The sequence below is a fragment of the Ctenocephalides felis genome, unplaced genomic scaffold (assembly GCF_003426905.1).
Source record: "Ctenocephalides felis isolate EL2017-DRISC unplaced genomic scaffold, ASM342690v1 CF-g0.4_SCAFFOLD_01886, whole genome shotgun sequence".
Lineage (NCBI taxonomy): Eukaryota > Metazoa > Arthropoda > Insecta > Siphonaptera > Pulicidae > Ctenocephalides > Ctenocephalides felis.
The window spans coordinates 47,799,805-47,826,080 of record NW_020538040.1 but is presented as its reverse complement, the minus strand read 5'-3'; the positions used below and the strand labels follow the sequence as shown (position 1 = coordinate 47,826,080).

Below are 26,276 nucleotides of genomic sequence, written 5' to 3'. Positions count from 1 at the left end.
TTAAATGCATAAATTAATGTTTATTTTTAAAATATTTGAAACATATTTGATTGAAAATTGGACACCTCTGTATACACTCTGATAACTATAACATTCTTATGTATCAAACATAACCAGAAAGATATTTTTTTTTAAGTTTGGAGAATGCTATTCGAATGAACAATATTGAATTTGCAAATTATTTAAATATTGTATTGAATATTTGTGAACTTTATATCAATATGCAGTTACAGTTTACAGTTTACGACCTACAGTAGACTACAACATTTTCCATAATATCAATATGTAGCTTAATCATTTATTCGTATCAGATACCTATATGAAATTTGTTTACAGTTCAATAACTATAACACGATTTTTTTTAACCAATGATTAGAGCTTTTAATAGCAATGATAATATTAATTAACTTGGAGATTTCGAAAATTAATCGAAAAATTACATGTAAATCGTGGATAAAATGATAAAGCGACATTATATATCTATAAAACTATTTACGTTACATTGTTTAATTCTGCTAAACCTTTTATCATTTATTTCGAATCATAAAGCCAGCATTTTATTTTCCATGTAAACTGTACTATCGAAGATATATCTGTTATTAGAAATTATTCATTCCCGCCGCGATATACCGGTATGAATGACAATTGTTTTTACAGAAGATTTAGATAAGATCACAACTCAAATATGTATACGAGATGGATCTTTGAATGAATTCAAAAAAAAAACATTTATATTCAAGAAACCTGTCTTAAAGGGTCAAATGGCGAAGTGTATCTAGTCTTAGGTCTATGTCGTAACTTTTAAATTGATTAATCGCCTAACAGTAAATATATAGAACTCAATCTAATTATTTACTGAGGCATGCTATTTCTTAGTAATACGATGATATTGAGAAATTGTTTTGGTAATAAATCATTATTCATAACGTATGAGAAAAACTAATTAAAGTTGCTATATATATAAATCGCCGGTCCTGCCTTGAATGCAATGCATGCAAAAACTGCGGGCGCACGCCTTAGGGGGCGCCAAAACGAGGTTCGGATATAAAATTTATAATAGTTTTTTCAATATCATTAAAAAATATAATTTCTTTGCATCTTTTACTAATCTTGGACAATATTTTTTAAACTTAAAACAACAATCTGATACACGATAGAAAAATAAAGATGAATACATACAATTCGGCTCTTGCAATGTCAATTAGGAGAAGTTTACGATGCAATTTTAGATATTTTAAATAATGAAAAATTAAATTAAAATAATTTAACACAAAGTACCAGTGTCATGTTTGATAATGAGAGGCTAAGTTTATTTGCTTTCTTTGATTTGTTCAATAGAATAAATCACTTAAAATCCTCAAAATAAATAAGTAAACTGTTTCACTTTCAATTAATATTGCACGTTCGTTAGAATTAAATGAAAATTTAAAATATTTTTGCAAGCAATTATGAACATACTGAAATTTTGGAAAAAGTTTGGATTGAAACTAAAAATTTCAAAATAGTTTCTTAGTGCGAGAACTATAAAAGGCACTAGTATTTGATAACTATGAGTACCCGCAAATCGCCTTGATCTTCTAAATAATTTAAAATCAATGTATTTTATGCGCGTTTAGATTATATCTAATTTTTTGTGTACTAAATCCAGATTTATTATTATTTTTTTACAAAAATTACCGTAAATGTTTACATAATTTTAATGATAAACTGTTCAAAAAAATAAAATAATAGAGGGGGGCGCTAGAAAAAAAATTGGCATGCTGGCGCTGAGTACCCCAGGAGCGGCCCTGTAAATATATATATATATATATATATATATATATATATAATATATTTGTATTTGAACTATTATAAATTATATAATTATATGTATGTTTTTATTATTTTGAACAGAAACTCTTCATTTTTCCGAACTTCATTTTTCAATTTTGGAATGTCGCTTTTTTCAGGAAATTTGAAACAGATTTTTCAAAACTCCTAAAAATCATAATTAAAAATACTCGATTTATATATTCATACTATAGCGATCACACTCAACCTTTCGATAACGCGGTACTCTGGGATCGCGGTTTCCATACCACCCGGGCTGAAATTGCAGCAGCCCTCTGATAAGACGGTTTTTGTTCAACGGCCTATAAGTTCCTTCCAAACTTGTAATGACTTTAGTAACTAGATATAGTAAAAGGTTTTAATTTCAGTTTTAGATTTTTTCATACTTTACAATATGTTTATATAAACATGGTTTAAGTAGTGTTAAATCGTTTTGCCAAAAAATTTTTTTAGTTTAATCTTTGTTTTATTTTTTATCATCTTTGCATGAACTCTTCAATTAAATGAAAAATACTTTATATTTTTATCATCTCTTTATATGAACTCTTATTATTACTCAAGAAACTTAATTTATAATTCATCATGTTTTTTGTATTTATTGGTCTCTATATAACGCGGTACGGAATTTAAGGTTTTTATCACACGATTCTCATATAACGCGATAGCCAGTTTTTGTAGAATGCACTAAAGGTTAGCCTGGATTGTACGTTTGTACGTTAAATCCGAGTTTCCTATAGTAAGGTTTTCATATTACACGATACGAACTCACCGCGTTATCGGTGGGGTGACTACACACGGGTAGACGAAAAATCATTCAGTTTATACAGAAATAACACTATGCATGATTCTATAACATAATAACATGAATTTATTTTAGGATTGCAAATGTCACGTGGCGGGATCCTTAAGTTCCAAATGTGATCAAAAAACGGGCCAATGTGAGTGCAAACCTGGTTTCAGAGGAAAACGTTGCGAAGAATGTGATAAGTATTACTATGGCCTTCCATACTGCAAGAGATGCCAATGTGATTTGGACGGAACCGAATCCAGATATTGCAATTCCACCAGCGGCCAATGCGAATGCAAATTAACAAGTGGACAGTGCCCTTGCAAGGTAATTTTAACTTCTTGGATATACTAACCAATTAAAACAAATTGACTATTTCTTACTTCTAATAATAACTTATTTAAGTAAGTGTTTAGACTTGATCGAATATTTATAATTGAAAGCAAAATACTATATCTGGTAATAAAATATTATTCATTCTGTATAATTTAGAAATTTTAATATTTGCAAAAAATATTTAGGTGTCAACTGAAGGACAAAAATGCGATAGTTGTAAGCCTGGCTCTTTTGGTTTGAATCCTTTAAATCCTAATGGTTGTACTACTTGCTTCTGCTTTGGCCGCAGCCAGAAATGTTCACAGGCCAAATTGACATGGGGACAGGTAAAGTATAAAAATTATTGTAGAATTATAACTTTAGGGGGTGTCTATTATTCACGTGAGCGAGTTTCTAAGATTTTTGGCCCCCCCCTCCCTATTGGTGATACATGGTGATATTCAAAATTACCCCCCCCTCCCCAACCAAACATCACGTGTATTTTTAGTTACGTGAAAAAACTGTAAATTTTTTTTATTTTTTTTTTTGAATGTTTGGATTTTCAATTAAAAAATCAGTTAAAAAATAAATACACGTGATATCTTACTATACCCCTCCCTCCCCCACGTGATATTTTGTGATTTTTTGTCAAACCCCCCTTCCCCCAAAAAACTCACCTGATTAGTGGACGCTTAACATCACACTGTATTCTTAATTTATTCATATATGTCAATATCGATACTTAATTTTTGTTCATTTTAATATAAATAGCATTATAATATTTTTGTACTTGCTAGAATACAATTATTATGACAAGGATATATAGACTTATTATATATTTAATTTTAATATGTTGGGGTAAAACTTTGCAGCTCATCTTATTAAAATGTTTTAATTTTTCGAGTATTGTATGATATGCATATGTTTTTTTACTTTCAGATTCGATTGGTTTCCGAAATAAAATTGCAAATAATTCACCTACGAGCTGGTGGCGGAGCAAATCAATTGGTATATTACGAGGTAATTTCACCTAATACTTTATACATTTATATTTTGTATAATTTTATTGATGAATTAAGTATTATATATTACATCATATATTTCTAGCTATTGGATGAGAAAAACAATATACAAAAAATTCAACAACGAAATCTTAGATTGCCTGCTGTGAAGGGTCTAACTTTTGTACCAAATAGAACAATATCGCTCGGTATTAATTTTGAGTTTCATCATCCGATATACTTCCAGCTACCTGAAAGATTTCTAGGCGATAAAATTTTATCATATGGAGGAGCTCTAAGATTCGAATTCGCTATTAGAAACAATAGCGATGTGAGAGAGTTTGATGGACATGTGCTAGCAAAACACCCTTTGGCATTGCTAGTGGCACATGACGAACTGACGATTGAATATTTTGATGTAAGTAATTATGTTTAATTGATTTGTATATATATGATAATTATTATTATTACTAGTGATATCAACCTATGTATTGGATTAACTATAATTTCAGAATAATATTGATAATAAAGAAAATTTCACGATAATGTTGCATGAGTCTTATTGGCGTGTTCGCGATCATCGTGAAAAAGAAGTTACTCGAGAGCTTATGATGGTTGCATTGCAGAAGGTTACAGCTTTCATAATACGAGCTACTACTTACAAGGATTTTGATGAAATCATGTACGTATTTAACTAAAACAACAATTATCATTTAACCATGAATAATATTAATTCAAATTGGACCACAGTAATTGCTGATCAAAAATTTTGCAACCAAATTTAGTAAAAATTTCATTAGAACACATATAGAATTTTTTGCTTATACCACATTACTTTCATTAGATTTAATTTTTTACCGAATTTATATGCAATTTATTCTTCAGATTGAAAGATGTATCACTGGATACTGCAATACTGGTACACGATACTCCGATACTTGGTAATCCCGCATTAGGTATCGAGTTATGCGAATGTCCTTCTGAATATGAAGGGACATCTTGCCAAAATCCAGCTCTTGGTTATCACAGACATAAACACACTGAACCAGCAGCCAAACTGATTCCTAAATATATTGGAGAAGCTAAGAAATGCCATTGTAATGGTCGCAGCGCCAATTGCGATAGAGAAACTGGCCATTGCACGGTAGGTGGTAGAAAAATTTTGAAGCGATAATTTTTAATCATATTTTTCATTTTATGTATTAAATAATAATTACTAATAGTGTTTTTTATTATAAGGTTTCACCATACTAGTGGTGGAATAAAATAATAAATTTGAATATTTATGATATCAATAAAACTAATACATTTAGAAATAACTATTTACCAAAAAAATCGATTATTTTGCGCCGTATATTCTATTACATAGGTTCTAGAAATATTTTAATTCGAGAAATCAAAATCTGTAGGCTTTTGAATAATCTATAATATAAAAATGAATCGCAAAATGTGTTGGTAAGCGCATAACTCAACAAAGCCTGAACCAATTTGGCCCGGCAATCGAATAATTGCCGGGAAAACTCTAAAAACAGCCCTTTTTCTTTTCACATACAAACGTTAGTATTTTCATATTTTTGCCATCGGATACGGAATATTTACTCAAGTCAATGGAGTGTTTTGTGTCAGAATTTTTTTTACTGTGCTCCAATTTGTATGAAATTTTGAAATTAGGTTTATCTTACTCTCAAGTTCAAAAGTGAGAATAATTTTGACTCCTTTGCCATTTCCCGGTGGGATGACATCCGTCTCAGTGGTGTAATTTCATTTTTTTTTTTTTTCAAAATAACATCGGATATCGATAAAAGAACTAATTTTAAGAAAAAAATGTTTTATAATGTTTTTCAAAAAAGCAAATATTCATCATTTTATTTGAAGCAAAGTATATACATTTCGGTATAGACTATAGTGTAATAAAAACATAAACATAAACTTCTCCTTCGGGAAGTTAATAATTACAACGTCTGTCGGGTCATCTAGTATCCAATAAAGATTGGTTCAACTATTTAGAAGAATAAAATAATACATAATTTTACCATTCAAAGAACTAATCGTTAAACATTATGCTACTATATTAGTAATTCTTATGGATCTCCAGCCACAATCTTTCATTGATATCACGTCGAAATTATCATATAACATAACTTCGAAGTCACTTCGTTTAATTATTTGGACCTATATATCCTGTCTATTGAATTCTAGGACTTACATTACAAAAATTTTCATACCTCTACATTATTAAACTAATTGCATAATAATAATATTTTTTATTATTATGTTTTTAAATTTGTCTCCAGGATTGCGGTTTTAACACAGCAGGTCAGCACTGCCAACATTGCGCTGAAGGCTTTTATGGAAATCCTGATAATGAAGGATGCAAAGCCTGTCTTTGCCCTGATGAAGATAGAAACAATGCCAAGTATTGCAACGTTACACATAATTCAGTTGAGCCGCAATGTATATGCAAAGAAGGTGAGTTCATTTTAGTGAATACTAACTATGAATAGTAGATATGGCTGCAAAAAAAAACAGGTATTAAAGATATTAATTTATTTTTACAGTAAAAATATTTTTAAAGTCCATTTGATCAAACTAACTATCAATCAATTATTCAATTTTTATATTGAAAGTCCAAATTTAAGATTAGGTCACATTTTGCAATCAAATTATTACGAAATAATTTTCTATTAATTCTATTATGAAATTTCAATCGTAAAATAGTATAAAAAACATTCATTCATCACAGTTATTTTTTTTCAATATTGCAATATTATACTATTGCGACTTGCATAAATAATATTATGAAATGTAAAAACGTATTCATATATTACCTGAACATATTGAAGCAATTAATATACCTTTGACTGACAATGGCATCTCGTTATGTGAGTTTCAAAAACTTCTTCAAATCCATTCCAATTCGTATTTTTGAACGAAACCTATTGAATTTTGCTTAAGGCATGTTAATCGTATTTAGAAAAAAATGGTACAAAAACGGTTTTTGGAAGCAAATGATCATTTGATCAATTTTAAAATAAACCTACGTTAAGATCACGTTAAAGACATTAGATGCACATTAAGGGCCTATTCTAGGCATGAATTTTATTTCACTTCAAAATAATTGTAAAAAAGGTATCAATTGGTTTTTTACTATTATTTTTTCTATACTTTTTTTATTAATATTACAAGAGTACCGAAAAAAGGTTAATAATTTTAAAAATTAGCAGTTGTTGAAGTGAGGGCTCCAAAAAATTGACGTGAAAGATGATTGAAAGATGCCCACGATTGCAGCTTTACTAGAATGTTGTCGCTATGGTATACACTACGGACAAAATAAAAAAAAAAGTTTGACAAAATGTTTTTTTTATTTACATAGATTTATTGTCAATCAAAATAATATACATTAAAATGGTTTTTTTAAACCCTTTTTGAGTTTTACGATTTTTTTTTAATTCATTAAACATTAAAATTTGCGAATGAGTCTAGTATATACCATATGTTTTAAAATGTTCGAACGTACTTACTCTTTTTTTTAATTAGAAAAAAATCTTAAAACTATCGACATAAATATGAATATCGAAATAAATTAAAAAATAGCGTTTTTGCATGATTTTAAATAATATTTAAAAATAAAATACAACAAAATTTCTTATACATGTCTTCAAATATATCTCATTTATTGTTAATATTTTTGCGAGTTTTTAATTTTAATTAATTCTTCTTTTAATGCTCAATTATTTAGGATACACTGGTCCAAAATGCGACATGTGCCAATCCGGTTATTTCGGAAATCCTATGGAATTTGGAGGAGAATGTAAAAAATGCGACTGTGAACAAGGCGGTAGTACAGGATCGGATTGTAATTCGACAACTGGAGAATGTGTTTGCAGAAGTGGAGTAACGGGTTCTAGATGTGATACATGTATTGCAGATAGGCACGAGTTTGTAAATGACAATTGCCAACGTAGGTTTTCCTAATGCGTTCAAATATTTATGACATTCGAATATAATGACCATATGTTGATTATCACTATAAATGTTATCTATAAATATTTTTGGTTTAACAATTGCAATTACTTTTACAGCTTGTGATAACTGCACCCAAATTTTGCTGAACGATCTAGATGATTTGATTGAAGAATTAGAACGAGGAACAAATCACACATCACAACGTATTCCCCACCTTGGCCTATGTTATTTGAGTTTGTCAATAGAACACAATCGCTCAGAGAACAACTTGATCAATTGAATCGTGCATCAGAATCCCTAAATATTAATGACGATGAATACAGAAACCTGGAAAAGCAAATAAAGGATTCACTTGATCTTGCACGGCAGAATTTAACCAACATTGAAAAACTATCTACAGACTCTGAAAATTTGAAAGATGATGCTTTATTATTCTGGGAACATGATTTAGAACCTGCTATTAAAGACATGAATGATATTATTCAACAGTTGAAAAATTTCGTAATGACTGCTTCCACTATTGATACAGATGCTGCTTTGATGAATGCGACCGAGACCTTGAACCAAATTAAAGCTATTTCATTAAGTGATATTGAAGAAGAAGCAAAGAAAAAATTAGAAAATTGCGAGATTTTATTAGATTACATTAATATGATGCTGCCTTCATGGTCTGCAGAAAAATTGGATTGGGTTAATTTGAACAATAGTTTGGACGCTGTTGATCGAAAAATTGACGACAGCCGTAGGCAGATGTTCAACATCACAAATACTGAAAAACACGTTAGAGATAAAATAGATTTTCTAACAAATGCACTATCTTCATTTAATGAGAAAGTAGAAGATATCATGGAAAAGGCTGGTGATCTCTCTGTACTTCCATTTTACCTGAACATAACATTTGATGAATACGAGACTAGATTAGAGAATTGGGATAATGACTGGTCTAATTACAAAGACGACTTAAAACAGAAAGAAGAACTTCTTCGTAGATTGGGACCAGAGTACGACGAGATTTATGTAAAGCCTAGTATGGAACACGCTTTAAAATTGAAAGAAGATGCTGAACGATTTAAAGCGTAAGTTTAACACGCGTTTTACACAGACAATTATTAGGAAAAAATGTGCTGTATACAATTTTTGTACATTTTTTTAATATGTAATTGTTTAAATGCACTATAATTTTTCAATTAGAACTTTTTCATACAGTATCATATTTTTTGCTAATTATTTTATAAATTTTTGATATATATATATATATATATATATATATATATATATATATATACATATACACCTATCACCCGTTTTACACGGTACTCGTTTAACACGTTTCCGATCTTACACGGTTTTTGAAAATAATCTTTAACGAAATTTATTAATTTTGTATTTACACGAAATTATAAACACTGAATTATATTTTATTAAATCTACAGTAACATTTTAATTGTTTTACTGTCAAAATACAGCACTACAAAATGTTACAGTTACGAATGTTTATTAGTCTAGGTTTATGATGAAAATATGTAGATGAGATGGCAACTCAATGTTTTATGATCCAAAATCCAAATTTTGTATGTGTATAAGCTAGTTTGATCGAAATATCAAAACAAAGAGCATATTCGTTTTTAAGCTTTGCTTTTAATTAGTGTTTAAATATAGTAGATTGCGTACATTTATTCAAAGTGAGCAAATAGCGGAACCATTTTTCAATCTTTAATTTATAAAAAAAAAATACAATTCGGCAGTGGCAACAGATGAAAGTAAAAACTATAGGGTAAAAAAAGGTTATATCTGTAAAAACCAATTTTAATTTTTATATGTAAAAAATTTTTTTTTAGTTTTTTTATTTGTTTTATTATTAAATTAAACTATTTTTTTATAATTTATTAAATATATTTGATATGAAAAATAATAATGTTTATTTTTTGTTTCATGTATTCGTTATTCATCATATTAAAGAAGGGCTTTTTCATGGTAACTTTCGTTTAGCACGGTTTTTCATATAAGAGTGATTTTTTCGAGTTACACGGTTTTTTCTGTAACGTATCTATCGTGTAAAACGGGGGATAGGTATATATATATATATATATATATATATATATACACCTCGACATTAGAATTTAATTTGCTATGTAACAACGCTCGAACTGGTCGTATCTCATAGCAACTTTTCTCATATAAATACATTTAAATACCAATAATTTGTTTCCGCTTTGTAATTTTTGTAAAAAAACATTAATATCAAACGTAAATTATTTATCAATATAATATCGTAATATTATTCATCAATTTAATTATTATTTTTTTCTCGTTGGACAACTCCCATGCTCAAACTGTTGCAACTTTTTCGGAGTGATTTTACCCACAAGTTTCGAGCTCAGAAAACTGATTTTTAATTGTTGTAAGACCCTTATTGGAGATATATAATTTATCAACTTATTTGTTTAATCGGAGCACATGTCTATGTTACGCTATTTCATCCTCGTACATTCTTATATTTTTCAATAATTTTACGCTTTAATTTAAGAGATATACCTTTTCTTTAGACTCATGGGTATAAAAGTAAATAATATTTTGTAAATAAGAACTCAACCGTACAATTACCATTAATGTATAGTTAAAATTTTAATATACATATATACAATATATTACCACCTTACAATTTACACCTAGTCTTATTTTAGATTATATTATTTATGTCAGAATTAGTTTTTCTTAATAAATTTATTTTTAATTCAGGCAATTCAGTATATCTGAGAACACAACTAGAGCAGTTGAGGCAAGCACAGCCTATCAAAGAATTATAGACGGCATTAGTGAGACTAAAAATAATGTACAATCAGCTAAATCATTTGTAACTGAAGCGGATACAACTCTCAACCCATCAGATGGACCTAAATTAACTGATCAATCATTTGAAATTAAAACACAATCAGAAGAGCTCGATAAACAAGCTAAGGATATTTCAAATAGGGTCGAAAGTAAGTTAAGCATATTGAGCACGTTGTTTTCTATATTTTTAATTAAAAACTTTATAAATAAAATGTAATTGATGACAAAAATAAAATTCCATTCTTAATATTAATCCAACTATTAATCAACAGATCTCAGAGATCGCGTACGAAAACAAATAACAGAAACGGATAATTTGAGACAACCTTTACGATCAATGAGAATTGATGTTGAAAAAATGAATCAAGATTTGGATACTATTGAAGGGAAAGATAGAGAAATTATTATAATAATGGAGAGAGAAACAAGTCACGCAGCTAATGTGGCCAGTGAAATACTTACGAGTCCGATTCCAAACTTGACTGATAGTTTTGGTCAATTTAAAAATAGTACGGACAAAAAATTCGAATTAAATGATGTTTGTAAGTGTATTTTTGAAAATATTATTTGTATATGCCTTTTACCTCAAAAATCCAAAACGATATAATAATTAATTATTGATTAAGTATATACAAATTCGAGAATGTATCCCTAGATTTGATTGTAAGTTAAAGCTCAGTCAAATATATGTTTTACTACACGTGTCAAAACTTCAAAATTATTGCAGTAAAGTTAATTTTAAAATTAACGTAAATTGAATTAGTATATCATTATTACCTATTGTTATATATCTTCTAATCTAATTAAGGTCATGTGTCATTGCTCTGTCTTCTGTTTTTAGTGAAAACATCCCATGATAACTATCAAGAGATAAACATAAAGCTGAAGACTTTGGAACCTAATCTAAGAACTACTGAAGATGAAATAGTTAATCTCTCAAATATGTTCCAAAAACTTCGAAATCAAATTGCTTTTGCCAGACAGATTGCTGATGGGGTACATACGCTTTTTATATGATTTTATAATGTCTGTTTGATTATTTTTAAATCTGAATTTTTATCATAACGTTTGAAGTTATAAATTTTATTACTGATCCTTAGGTATCAGTATTGTGTATATACATATACAAAAAAGATAGTATTCATTAATAGTTTTGAATTAAGTTTTAAATTAATATATAAGTATGTATAAATTAAACATCACTTGCTATTGAATATTTGAAAAGCTATTATTATTGTATGACTTTGTTTGAAAATAGTATGTGCGCATTGAATTGATAAGTTAAATATTATTTATAGATATCATTGTCGTTGACACAAGAATTAGCCCAGTTTGATGAGCCATGCCAGCGGGAGTATGCTCCACAATTCCTCACTTCATCCAGTTCAAACCTTATAGAATTCAAAATGTCTGTGCCATTTGGTATTTCAGAGTCTGGGCTTATATATATTCTTGGAGTTAAAAAAGAATACATTGCTGTCGAGCTAATTGAAGGTTCCGTTAATGTAAAATGGAACTTAGGTGGAGTCACTAGTCAAACCAATTTGTCACTTGTCTTAGATCAAACAGATGATAATGAAGAAAGTGGATGGTATAAAGTTAGCGTTACTAGGTGATTATATTATTTTGGATATTAATAATAAAGTTTTAAATGTTTATTTTAAAATCTATGTTTTTATACAGAACCTCACAAAATATGATACTGGCAGTGCTAGGTTCTAGCAATCGTTTGCATGAAGATCGTGTAGTAGGCAATGAAGTGTATTCTATACTCGATTTGCCAAAAAATGGAGCTAGGTTGTGGCTTGGTGGTTTTCCTATAGACCAATTAGACGAACATGACTTATCTCCAAAGACACCAACCGAGATTGGGCTTCGGGCTCGAATAGATCAACTTAAATTGGATTCTGTACCAATTGGCTTGTGGAGTTTTATTAACATAAATAATTCTAAATGCGCTGCAGCGAGAGTTGGGTAATAAAATATTTAAATTTATGTTTTAAACTTTAGCTTCTGAATCGATTTTGATTATTCAAAAACCGTTTGAAGGATATAGGTTGGGAAAGATACTAATTAGTTTTTGGTAAAGATCGGCCGGCCCGTTTTCTTGTAATAAAGTGTAGAAAAAGAAAATTTTCGGCGATTTTTATGAATTTTTTTTGACGGTAGATACCAATGTCCTGTAGATCATACTATAATATTACAGCCCTACGATAAGTCGTTTAATTTTAGAATCACGCAAAAGTTTGCAAAAATTAGTATCGGTTTTTTGCCGTTTGTCTAAATTAGACCTTTCATCGACGTTTGCTCAATAACGCCTGAACCGATTTCAGAACTTTAGAAGCTATTTCATGTATCTCGATGAGTATTATCGTTTGTCAGTTTTGTGCGACGATCTGCTGAGCCGTTTCTTTGTAATTTAGAAAAAAAGTGTTAAATTTTTTGTCCACATTTACGCTTATATTACCGAATCGATTTTAAAATAACAAAAACTGTTTGAAATATATTAGTTGGGAATGATACTGATTAGTTTTCGGTGAAAATCTACCGAGCCGTTTTCTTGTAATTAACTGTTGAAAAAAAAATTGAAGCCGATTTTTATGGAACTTTTTTGCGATATATATCATGGTCTTATAGAACTTACTAAAATATAACGGCCTTACGAAAAGTAGTTTAATTTTTAAAAATCATCAAAATTTGAGAAAATGAGTAGTTTTTTTGACGTTTGTTAAAATTAAAATTAGACGATTTACTTGGCACGAGGGGCATGTAAAAAATAAGGTTCCCAACTCTGTACACTCGCCGGGCGAGATACTAGGGGAAATCCGGCAATACTATTTTCATTGTTGATTCTTGCCACTCCATTCCAACTACGTGGAAGATCACTGCAAAGCTTAGTGCCAATCGCGATGGAGCGCGTAATCGCCGTCACTGCCAGGTGTAAAATCCATTCAGTCATTCAATTTTTAAACGCGAAAAAGCTTACACCTATTGAAATTCATAGACAGTTGGAAGAAGTTTAAGGCAAATCTTGCATCAGCGTCCAGCACGTCCTCAAATGGTGCAGGGAGTTTTCCGAAGGACGCACGGACGTTCACGACGAGCAAAGGAGCGGGAGGCCATCGAGTTTTGGGACCGAAAAAGTGTCTTGCTTACCGAGTTAATGCTTAAAGGGTCCACTATAAATTCGGACAGGTACTGCGAGACACTAACAAAACTCAAAAGAGCCATCCAAAATCGCCGGAGAAGAAGACCAAGCATGGGCGTGGCGGCGGAGTTCTTCGAAGCGGGTTTTCAGAAGTGGAAAACTCCTCAGAAAAAATGCGTTGAAAGATCTGGCGACTATGTAGAAAAATAGTTTGAAATACAAGCTTTCCGATGGTATACACATTTATTGCAATAAAAAATGTCTAAACCCTGAAAAAAATGTGGGAATCTTATTTTTTACATGGCCCTCGTATAACGATAGAGTACGTGGTCTTAATGAACATACTAAATCATTAGAGTCCTGGACGGGAACTGGTTCTATTATAAAAATCATTGATTTTTGAAAATTTGTTTCTAGAAAATACTTCAAATCACTCATGAATTAATTTTTTATTGATTAAGTCTATTATTTACATACATCGGGTAGTTCGTGTAACTTGCCTCAAGGCAAAATACCAATACCAACTAGTTTCTTCTGTCTGTGTCTGTTTTGTATTAGTATCGAAGTAAGCAAATAAATTTTTTTCAGGCCAAGTAATAAGTGCACATCCAATCATTATTTCAACGGATACGGTTACAGTAATCCAAACTTGGAGAAATCCACCTCATTCACCAAGCATGGTAAGGACATGTTCTTGTCATTCAGTTTATTAACACTGGACAGCGATGCACTTTTGTTTCTAGCAGATGAACGTGATAAAGTAAGCGTTTAAAATATATATATATCTTTGTTGTAGTCATGTTTATATAATTATTATACTCATACAGAATCGTTTGGTTGCTCTAATGTTGGAAGACGGACACCTAGTCTTTGTAATCAAGTATTCGACAGGGAATGTTTTAAGGATAAAATCTCCAGAAGTGGTTAATAACGGAATATCTGTGCAAGTAGTGGCATTGCGATCATTCCAAAAGCAAAAGGAAATTGGTAAGTAAAGTAGAGTTGAGTCTACCACCGCCCAAGTCGTACCTCAGCCATTTTTTATGATTCGTATAAATTACATTATCTGGTAGTGTTAAGTAGTACTGTTTAGTAGGGTGAACAAACGTTCAAAACTGGAAGGCTTTGTGACATAAACAATTAAGCCTAATCAAACAGTAAGCTTTATGTAAACTTTTTTTTATTAGTTTTGACTCATTTGTAAACCTTATGTGGTTTTTTTATTTCATTCACTAATGTTTATTTATTAAATGGCATTAAATAATTGTCATAATTTAGTTTAAATTATTTAGTAGTAATTAGTAGTTCTAATTTCAAACTTCAAAGACCTTGTTGCTTAAGTCATATCTATGCAAAAAATTCTGTTCGTACCTGTTTTATAAAGAGCGTTTTGTTTTTTTATGATAAATAAATTTTGATTAATTTAATTTTAACTTTTGATAAACCTGATAAATATTGCAGAGTTGTTGTGCAACTTGCGAAACATCAAGTTGGTCTAACCAATAACGTCTTAATGGTACTGAAAGCTCTCCTTTTCCAAAACGTAAAAATACATGAATAAAAAGAAATAAAATTTTAGTATTTTTTAATTATAAGCCAATTAAATAAATATTCTATGAACGCCGAAGATTTTTTTAAATTTATTTCCACTATATATGACAGCGTTATTTCCTTAGGTGATCGACTTGAGCAACCTTGCCCTATTAGACATTGAAAGTATTCTCAAAAATGCATTGTATATATTTGAACTGATTTTTTTCTTCGATAATAATTATAAAATTATCAAATATTTAATTTAATATTTATTGTTTTCAGCAAAATTGCGGATTAATTCGAATGAATACGAAGAACATCCACTCTTTCCTATTACTGATGAAAAATATATTCCCTCAATTGACAATTCAATTGTCTATTTTGGAGGTGTACCTCCAAATTTCACTGACATATCAGGAATGAGTATTACAACTACATCTCTGCTTGGCAATATAGACAAAGTCCAACTGAATAATTTTAATCAAGATCTGACTTCTAATTTATTTTACGGAGTTGAACTTGTGTGTGAGGCACGACTTACCGACATTACTTCATTAGGATTCCCTGGGAACGGATATCTTAAATTAGATAAATCTATGCCAATGCAAAAGAATGCCAATGTCGAATTTGGCTTTAGAAGTAGAGATTCGAATGCTTTGTTAATATTAAACATTCCTAATATGACTTCTGAGTCAAGCACAAGTGATTTAGGAAACGAAGATATGGAAATCAATAGTTTTTACTCTGTCTCACTTTCAGAAGGAAAAATTCTTTTTAAGATAAATACAAATATTGCTGCGACAGAGGGAAAGCATGTTCAGATGATATCAGAGAAAACATATAACGACGGCGAATTTCATGTTATCAGCATTTTGAAAAACGAAAGAAATTTTAAGTTGGTTGTCGATGACATTGAGCAAGATAATGTCGTTCTTAAAAAGCCGCAGAGTAGAAACTTAAGCGTTAATGAATCTGGAAGTATGTATTTTGGTGGAATTCCATCGAATATAAAAAGTCTTATTCAAAACTATGGAATTGAACATAAACCTCTTGTGGGAGCTATCAAACAAGTTCTCTTTGAAAAGAAGTAAGTATGAGGCCTAAATAACATTCAATAGAATAGTTTAGATTTTCTAAACTTTGCTGTTCGATTCATCTTAAAATTAGCATTAATAATACGTAGTTTTGGTTTGTTTTTTATTATTATCCTCAAAACAGAGGCATACTAAGAACATGGGCAAGATTTGAGAGGGCCTGGTAAATGTTCCTTGATAGGGAATTGAATTTTTGAAATTGAAAATAATAACCATGCCGTTTTTGTATGTCGTGGGCGCTTTAATTTTTTATTAGTGAGACACGATATATAATTAATATATCACGATATATAATTATATCACATATTTATAAATGTACTGATAAATTATTACAGTATATATGAATTAAATATATTATTAATTATCAAATATTATTTTTTTCTTTATAATTAGGCTTTTGAATTTTAATACTTCAATTTCACACGTAAATGTGAGCATTGGACGGTTAGGCCCGAATTTGTCTATGAGTAGCTCAAACGATGAACAAAATGACACACAACCAACAGTACGCGCAATTTCAAACATTCCTCAAACTTGTATGAAGGTATTTTACAATCTTATAGTTATTCATAATGATTCATTATTACAAAAATTGATATAAATTGTCTTATAGATTGGAGCTCATTCTATTCAAAAGGACAGCGGCCAGTTTGGAGATGGTGGTGACAGTTACGCTGAAGTTCATCTTGCTAAAAAGAATATTTGGCAGAAGGAATATACAGTCGAGTTCGACTTTAGAACGTTTTATCCAAATGGTTTGCTGTTTGCGACACTGGTAAACTATTATTCAATAATTAACTTATACAATGTAATATCTGGGTTTTATGATGTATGATTCGGTTAAAAATAAGTGCACTTCAGCTTACTTTTTAAATTTCCGAAACAGAAGCTTGTTTTTGCCAGAAAATCTGAATTTGTTAGTTTCATGTGTTTTACTTTAAGCCAGGTTTGAAAAATGTGTATGTGTATGTGAGCCGATTTATTTGGTTTTTGTCGACGTTTTCTCAATAATGGCTGCACCCAGGAGCGTTTTAAGGGTCCTCAGCGCCCGCATGCCATTTTTTCCTGGGCGTTTTCATTCCTTTATTTTTATTAACTATTTTTACAGTTAGTCATTAAAATTATAAAGCACCCCTAAGGCGAGCGCCCGCATTTTTCGCATGTATGCATTCAGGTTAGGACCGGCCTTGGCCGCACCTGTTCCAAAAAACTTTAAAGCCATTCGATGTAAATTGATAAGGACTAGCGTTTGCCAATTTTACATGACGATAAGTCAAGTCCTTTCTTCATAATTAGCCGAAAAGTGCAACATTTTTTATCTACGTTCTAGAAGAATTCAAAAACTGTTCGAAAGATTTTCATTCGGAATCGTTCTGATTTGTGTTTGATAAAGATCGGTCGGGCCTTTTCTATATGATTAATTGTTAAAAAAATATTCTAGACTATTATGAGGGAACTGTTTTATTATAATAGATAATCATAGTTTTAAAGAATATGCTACAATATTATGGGCGCAGGAAAAGTGGTAGTATTATACAAATTCGGTAAAAATTGGAGCAATGGGCGACGCATGGGATATGCAAACGCGTGTTTGTGCGATGTACTTTATCATAAGTTTGTTTTCGAAATTTTTTAAAAATTTTATCCAAATAACTAAATCTAACTTCTTATTTATAAGTTTATCAACTGCAAGGAAGTTACTCCATTTAGTTACTATTTTTTCAAAAAATCTATTATCATAATGGTCATATTTGATATAAGTTCCTAGTTTCTATTTAGCTTTTATCTGTTTTTTGAATAGATAACGATCATGATAAATGGCATACATTTTATTAGTATATTTTAGTTTATGTTAAGCTGTGTATAAATTACAAAAATTATTACATTTTCAGCCGGCGAAACCCAGTCATAGACATTACGTGATACTGTCTTTAGAAAACGGTCAACTTATCCTACAAGTTCGATCTAGCAAAACTCGTGCTGTCCTACAACTGCCAACAACTCGCTTGAATGACGGCAAATGGCATCGCGTCAAATTGGTTGTCAGTGCACCTCGAGCAGGTTCTAGAACAACAAGAAATTCTGAAGAATTACACGAGACGCATGGTATCAATTTTTTTATTTCAACATTTGAATTCAATGATAGTAACAGAAACCTAACATTAATTATTTTTATGAAGATGAAAATAGAGAAAAGCGACAGACTGATGAAGCGCAACCTAAGAAGAAGAAACGCAAGAAGGGTAAGAAGGAACATAGAAGCTATGCTGATGAGGCTAAAAGGGGATCAAGAAAAGCTACACTTAGTGTGGATGGCGTTACTAGCGCTCAAGCTAACTTGCCGGATAAAATAAAAGTTGCGCCCATTGTATACGTTGGAGGACTGCCGAATAAGGAACTACCAATGCCTGTAAATATGGTTAGTAAATACATTTACTAAAACATTGCGTAATAACATTTAATATGACTCTATGAAAAATGATCCCAAAATATCATTAACAATTTTAAAAGTACTTCATAACTCAAATCTTTGCCCAACATAATTTGTTGTAGTGAATGTATTGTTGAGCTATTTTTGTGTCGTAAAATGTTAATTTGTTTTTTAACTTCCCTTAGGGCAAGTTATAGTAATCGCAAAAAATCGAAAATGAAAATTTTTATAGATCTTTACGTTTCAAAACCTTCTGAACATTTTGGCATACCTTAGAAAAAATGGATGTATGTGTGTGTGTGTGTGTGTATATATGTATGTTCGGATAGAAATTTTCGTCGACGATTTCGGGAACACGGATCAACAAAAGTGCCGAAAACGGTAACTCAGTTTTTAAGAGAACGGATCGTCCGATTTGAATAATTCAAAAAACTAAATGAAGAACTGTTCAAATTTTTGGAAAGACAGGTCTAACGACTTTAGAGATATGCAGGAAAAAGTAAAAAAATGAGCCATTTGGCGGTCAAAAATGAACATTAGACATATGCACATCAAATTATCAGATATTCTATAGAGATTTTAACAATAAGTATAAATTTTGTTTACATTCCTATGGGTTCCATACCAATGTTTACGCGTTAGAAGGCGACGCGGCGCTTACGCGCTTTGATATTTTGTCTTTATGCAGTTAAAGCAGTACGATTGCTTTGAAAAAAAATTTAGAATTTTCTCAAAATATTTCAAAATAAATGATTTAAGATGGAATGATTTAATATAGTTCGAAATTTTATTAAAAGTTTCAAATCATTGATCAACTTTTATTGATTATTATTATTGATTATTTTTAATTACTCGAATTTTGAATTGCGGTACGGGAAGTTCCAACAATTTGCCTGAAGGCACGATGCCCTTATTGCCTTAAGACAGAATTCCACTTACAGCTAGTTATTATAAATATTTGGCGGTTGCTTAGTGGTTAGAACTTTTGGCATCCAGTCCGCCCCAGCCTGATGTGAAGCACACCATTTTCATTAGATGGTAATAAGTTTCCAAGTGAAAATAGTCTCAAAGAGCCAATAGATACTGAATTCTTGGAAATAATAATCGCTTAGAAAAAAAGCAGAATTCACGGATTATTATTTTCTAGAATTTGGTATTTTTTGTCCCTGGCACGATGAATTGTGAACCCTTGGTATTTATAAGAGAAAACTTTTGCTTTGCTTCTACATTTTCAATGTAGTCACTATATAACTTTATCATTTATTATGCAAGTTTTTCTTTATATTTTAATTTATTCATAGCTTTGTTTTTCATGAAACAATATGCTAATTTGTTGTATAAATAACTTTTGTAACAAGGTGTTTATTGATATATTAAATTTGTTATAACCTTTAGTTTTTTTTTTAATTTTGAAGCTTATGAATGAAATATTTTTTTGGAAGTTTTTAACTCGATGAATTATAACACACATTTAGTGTCAAAACGTATATAATAAATAGTTAAATTATTTGTTGTTTTTTTATTTCAAATACTTGCAAATTAATTAATTATTCATAAAATCTAATTCAAACATATATTACTCTCTTTCAGACGCAAAAACTTGGTGGTTTGAAAGGATGCGTTCGTAGTTTTAAAGTCAACGATGCGAAAATTGATTTAGTTGGAGGATTTATTAGTAATGTGAGACAATGCTTTCCAAATGTTGAACGAGGATCTTACTTTGCTGGAGATTCATATGCCGTATATGGTAACATCAATAAAATCATAATATATTTCTTTGCGTATATATTATTTTATGATTAAAGCAGTATATTATATATGTTTATTTATTTATTTATTTATCCACTTTTTATTTATTTATATATTTGTTTTAGATAAGGAATTTGTTATAAACAAAGTTTTGGAATTGCAATTGGAGTTCCGAACGTCGATAACATCTGGAGTCTTGTTGAGTATTGCTGATCAGTCTGGAAAACCAGCATTGTCTTTAGAAATCAATGATAGCAAGGTATTACATATTCCATAATCTACACGCACGATCACACACACACAACAACGTTCATTTATATATATATATATATATATATATATATATATATATACAGTGCTGGATTTACAGTAGGGGCAATCAGGGCTACTGCCCAGGGCGGCAAATTTTGGAGGGCGGCAAAATTTGGATAGTGAGAAAAAAATTCTATACAATATAATCAACTTTTTTAAAAAACATTTTTTATTTCAAGAAATATCATTAACAAAACATAATACGATTGCAATGCAAAATTTGGGCTGAAATAACCGATAACTAAAATTTATTATTTTGCCTTGCCTCCTTCTCCGAACGTACATTATCAAATTGGTTAATAAGTTATCAAAATTGGCTAATTTAAAAATCCGTAAACAAGCTGAAAGTTTGAGAAAAATATGTTCTTCAGTTCTCAAGCCCTCTTAAAATAACGAATTTGTGCACTTCCAAACTTATAGCGTCGAAAAAAAATTAAACTAGTGACTCATGGCATTGTGCCTTATGACAAATTACTGAAACATCGCATACTAAAAATTACATTTTATAAAGAGCTTTAAATTTTTTTGAAAAATGAAAAAAAAAGACTTTTAAAATACATTTTTTGTATTTTGAAATTTTTCGAAAATTATGAACTTTTTGCAAAGTAATCGCGCTGCGTAGCTATTTCATAGAAGAAATATCGAAACTCAATTATCATTTTTTGTAATTGCCTGTGCCAAAAGCTAATCAGCACGTCTCTCCATCAATACAAATCTAATATTTTGTAATTATTCAACCGATTTCGAGAATACGGATCAACCGATTTAAATGATTCAATTCCTATTGATAAGGAGACGTGCTGATTAGTTATTGGCCAAGGCAGGTCTAACCGTTTTGAAAATACGGGCCAAAATGCCAAAAATGATAATTCAGTTTTTAGAAAAAAAGGGTCAAATATCATTCAAAAAAAAATTACAGAATAAATAACTGCTTAAATTTGTGGGGGGCAGGTTTAGCGGTTTCGATCATCCAATAAAAAAATTTGAAAAAAAAGAAACATTTAGCGGACAAAAGTGATCATATGCACATATGCACATTAAATTATCAGATATTTTAAAGCTATTATAATAATAAGTATAAATTTTGTTTACATATATAAGTATTTTGTAACATTGTTTATCCTTTAGACTGCGACGCGGCGCTTACGCGCTTCTATATTTTGTCCCTACGCAGCTGAAGCAGCGCGATTGCTTTAAAAATAGTTCGAAAGTTCGTAAAATTTCAGGGATGGGGCGGCATTTTTGTCAGTGCCCCGGGGCGCCAAATTTCTAAATCCGGCCCTGTATATATATATATATATATATAAAAGTCGATAATACGATTTAACTTAAGTTTTCTTATTGACTAAGATTGAAAGTCAATGATTTTTACCAAGATTTTTTCACAACGTTGGTTTATTTTAATTTGCAGATAATTATGTCGGTGGATTCTGGTAACGGATCTCCTTTAGTATTAGCAAGAGAATTGCCTTTGTTGTGCGATAATAAATGGCACAACATATCGGCATTATACGATTCTGAAGAACTGTCAATTCGAGTTGATCAGCTACTACCATGGTCAAGAGTCAGGGCGCCTCCTGGACATGACATGCCTATATTTAAAGGTCCTTTATATATAGGAGGACTGCCTGGTTTGTATTATTTAATTTACTTTATTATTAAGGCAATTATTCCTTTAATCTCTAAAGTTAAATTCATAAAAACAAAAAAGTATAGATTTTAACTTTTAATATGAAACAAATCTAGTGTAAATTAAATTTTACATTTTTTTCAAAACCATTTTGCGTTTAAGATTATGTTCTTTTTATGTATATTTTTTAAAAAATTTACTGAGTCTTCGAAGTTTAGTTTTTAAACACTGATAATTTTGGTTTACCATGGAAAGTATTTTTTGCACACTTCATGAATCTTGCGCTAAATATAGACGAAGCTGTCTTGCAAATTCGGGTCCAAAACAATAAAATTGTTGGGCAGAAGCTAGTGTTTATTTTGTATATATAAAATTTTTAAATTTTGAACAAAATGCATTTTTTGTAAAAGTTATATCGTACCGATATAAGCATATTTCGATGATTTGTTAATTATGAGCACATTGTTACATTGCCAATATCGACGACTCTGTTATTAGCGTATATAAAAATAAGTCGGGTTTTCCTTCCTGACGATATAACTCCTGAACGCACGAACCGATTTCGACGATTTTGCATTCGTTGGAAAGATCTTGGGCTCCGTGAGGTTTATAACAAAGAAATTTGAAGAAAGATTCCAACAGAAAAGTGGAAAACACTTTTTCTTTTTTTACATACATCGTCATCTTCGATACTTAGCATGTACTGCAAACTAATATTTTTTGTTTGAGTGCTACTCATGTGTTTGACAGCTACTCATTGTTCTCTGCTCAGTTAATTTCATATGACAAACCGGCATTATGTTCACTGTGAAATTGTGCAAAAAATGTAAAAAAATAAGTTATTCGTTTCCTAACATTTCAATTGGAAACCATCAAATCAATCACGTGTATTGTGCAAATTTTTATTCACTTCCAACAGCAGGTAATTTTTTTCATTTTTTAATCACTAAACGAAATTTTACATAAAGTGAAACCATCTGGTGGTGAAACAGAGTTCGCCCGGTTTGCTAGTTATTTTATTTAATTTTGGCATACAGTTTAAACAAGCTAGTGAGCTTTCATATTAAACCGTTGTTGTTGTCCAAATGTGTACCGTTTCTCAGAAATAGCAAACGATAAGCGAATTTGTGTGGTTGAACGTAGAAAAAAGCTTTCAAACTTTTTAATTCATTTGTTAATATATATAGAAGAGTAATTGTGGTTTTTTATATTCCTTTAATATGTAGCTTCAAATTATCGTTAAGTAAATTTTTGAAAATATAAACTAAAATGACTTATGTGATACTTGTTTCGATTTGTCTCATATGAGTCCGATTTGTTCGCATAACTATTTTACGATGACAGTGTTTCATTACAACAGTGAACATCAATTAAAATTTGTGTATCTATTTTTATTTTAATAAATTAGTATGAAATCGTAAATTGAAAACGAAATATAAATAAATGATATCGAAATGGAAGTAACAACAATAATTTTTTTTTCTCTCAGAACAGCATATGGACGTTACTGTTGGAAAACATTTAGATTGTACTTCCTCTTGTAAACGCTGCAACAATGAAAACCAAACGTCAGGCGAATTTTTATACGAAATTATATGAGAAATTCAAAATTTGTTAAAAAGTTTTTCATATTATTTTACTATTTGATGTTGTAACATTGTGATCCTTGCCATTTAACAGAGTACCCCAGATACGGGGTTCATTGTTGCAATTGATCGATCTGACTAAAGTGTAATTGAAATGAAAATGTCACTAATAATAAAGTAATGGTCCAATTCGACCGTAAAACGGACCAAAGTTATGGCAAGGCTATGTTACCCTGCGTTTTTCATATAAACTATCACTAAAAACTGTCCAAATGATTTGTAATTACTGCGCAGTCAGGCTTTTTAGACATATGTTAGATATTTTGGAATTTAGAATTAAATATTTTAAAATAGACATTGGTCTATTTTACGGCTGAATTGACCCATAATTTGGCTTTAAGCAATACGCATTAAGCCGTTGATACGACATTAATAAAATATGAATAAAAAAACACGAAATTATATTAAGGAGGTATTCTAGTGTAGAGCGATGAATTTTAGTTCATTTTTAAAGTGTCGTAAAAGAAAGCAATGAATGTTTTTACTATTAATTTTTTTACCACTTGTTTATTAATATAATTAAAATACAATACAAAAATTAAAAAAAAAAAATGAATATTGAAGAAACTGGCAGCCGATGAAGTGAGTGGTCACAAAAAATTGGCACCTCAGTCTTGACATGATTTCAGCCCTCTTAGCCATCAGAAATAAAAGAAATAAAAAGATTATTACATTACAATGTTGTCGCAATAGCTCGATCTAGCGATGAGTAAAAAAATCTTTTTTTACAAATTGGCGACTGTTTGAAAAAAAAGTGTCTTTTTTACTGTTTTTTTGAGTTTCACGAAATTTTTAAATATAATAAAAATTGGAATTTGGGAATGATGCTAGTTTGGGCTATAGATAGGTCTATGAACAAGACTCTCTCTGAACATTTCAAGTGAATCGGTCGAGTAGAACTTGAGAAGTCGTGTCAACAGTACTGAAAAAGTCTGTTCTGAGAAAAACGCATTTAAAGTTTTGCGTGAAGCCACACCAGTATGGAGACCGAGTCAGTAAAATGCCTATATCTCCGAAAATAATTCAAATTTTCAAAAACCTTCTCGTACCCATATTCTTAGATAGTTAAACTTTGAAAATATGAAATAAAAAAATAGTTTTTTTTATTTTTACACTAGAATACCCTTTTAATATTATCATATGTTTGTTCTTTCAGACGAAGCTACGAGTGGCAGTCTAGTTACCAGGGACAATTTCAATGGATGCATAAGAAATGTTGCTCTTGAGGGAAAAATCAAGGATTGGACGGACATGGATAGTCTGCACAATGTCCTCCTAGGTTCATGTCCTGTTGCACATTGATGCACGTAAGACTAAAATATAATTTTATTATACTTAGTTAAAATAATCAATAACTCTTCAATAGATAATTGAAAATCGTTACTTTACATTCATGTTTGGAAAATGTCAATCCTGGCATAAAAAATATTAAAAATATTTTGTATTTACTTTGCGGAAATGATAATGACCAGTGCTAATGAAATTAAGAACGTCACGTATAATTATTACGTCTTACGTATTTTCAAATATTTGTGAAATCAAAAGCAAACGCTTAGTCAGTATTGATATGAATCGAACAATAATCACAAATTATAATTTATTTTATAAAGTTTCTTGTTGTTTATGATAGAAAAGTATTTATATAACAATTAAACATTAAACATATTATGAGTCATAGTGTAATTATTACGTATTAAGAATTAATATTATTTATAAAGCCTTATCTAATGTTTATATAAATAATAAATTATAGATTGCAAACGAAACAACAAATATTGTATAAATGAGAATTATTGCATTTTAAATAATATTTAAGTAACTTTAAGTAAAATTATATAAAGTCAAATTTTTATATTATATTGACGGTTTGTCATTTTTTGACTATCTTGACATGAATGTCGTTTAATCAATTTTGAGAGAATCGTTCACGACCTGCTCCTAATATTTTTTAACCTTATTCGTAAGTACAAAAAGTTTAGGTACATCAAATTTGAACACCGAT

The 26,276-nt window shown here is 30.1% G+C and overlaps 1 protein-coding gene across 1 annotated transcript in view; it reads left to right on the top strand.

Annotated features, from left to right (window-relative positions):
- The window catches only part of LOC113375025 (laminin subunit alpha-1), a 304,542-nt gene extending 278,818 nt beyond the window's left edge, over positions 1–25,724 (top strand). The window contains 26 exon segments of the mRNA XM_026614979.1: positions 2,708–2,944; positions 3,139–3,279; positions 3,872–3,952; positions 4,040–4,351; positions 4,446–4,615; positions 4,819–5,077; positions 6,228–6,402; positions 7,673–7,894; positions 8,016–8,122; positions 8,125–8,975; positions 10,639–10,880; positions 11,004–11,273; positions 11,573–11,727; positions 12,030–12,343; positions 12,415–12,705; positions 14,468–14,639; positions 14,707–14,866; positions 15,695–16,499; positions 16,900–17,050; positions 17,120–17,281; positions 18,399–18,612; positions 18,687–18,925; positions 20,528–20,684; positions 20,812–20,945; positions 22,410–22,629; positions 25,431–25,724. Of these exon segments, the coding sequence (XP_026470764.1) occupies positions 2,708–2,944; positions 3,139–3,279; positions 3,872–3,952; positions 4,040–4,351; positions 4,446–4,615; positions 4,819–5,077; positions 6,228–6,402; positions 7,673–7,894; positions 8,016–8,122; positions 8,125–8,975; positions 10,639–10,880; positions 11,004–11,273; positions 11,573–11,727; positions 12,030–12,343; positions 12,415–12,705; positions 14,468–14,639; positions 14,707–14,866; positions 15,695–16,499; positions 16,900–17,050; positions 17,120–17,281; positions 18,399–18,612; positions 18,687–18,925; positions 20,528–20,684; positions 20,812–20,945; positions 22,410–22,629; positions 25,431–25,576 (6,387 nt within the window). The 3' untranslated portion in view covers positions 25,577–25,724.
- The last annotated feature ends 552 nt before the right edge of the window (positions 25,725–26,276 follow it).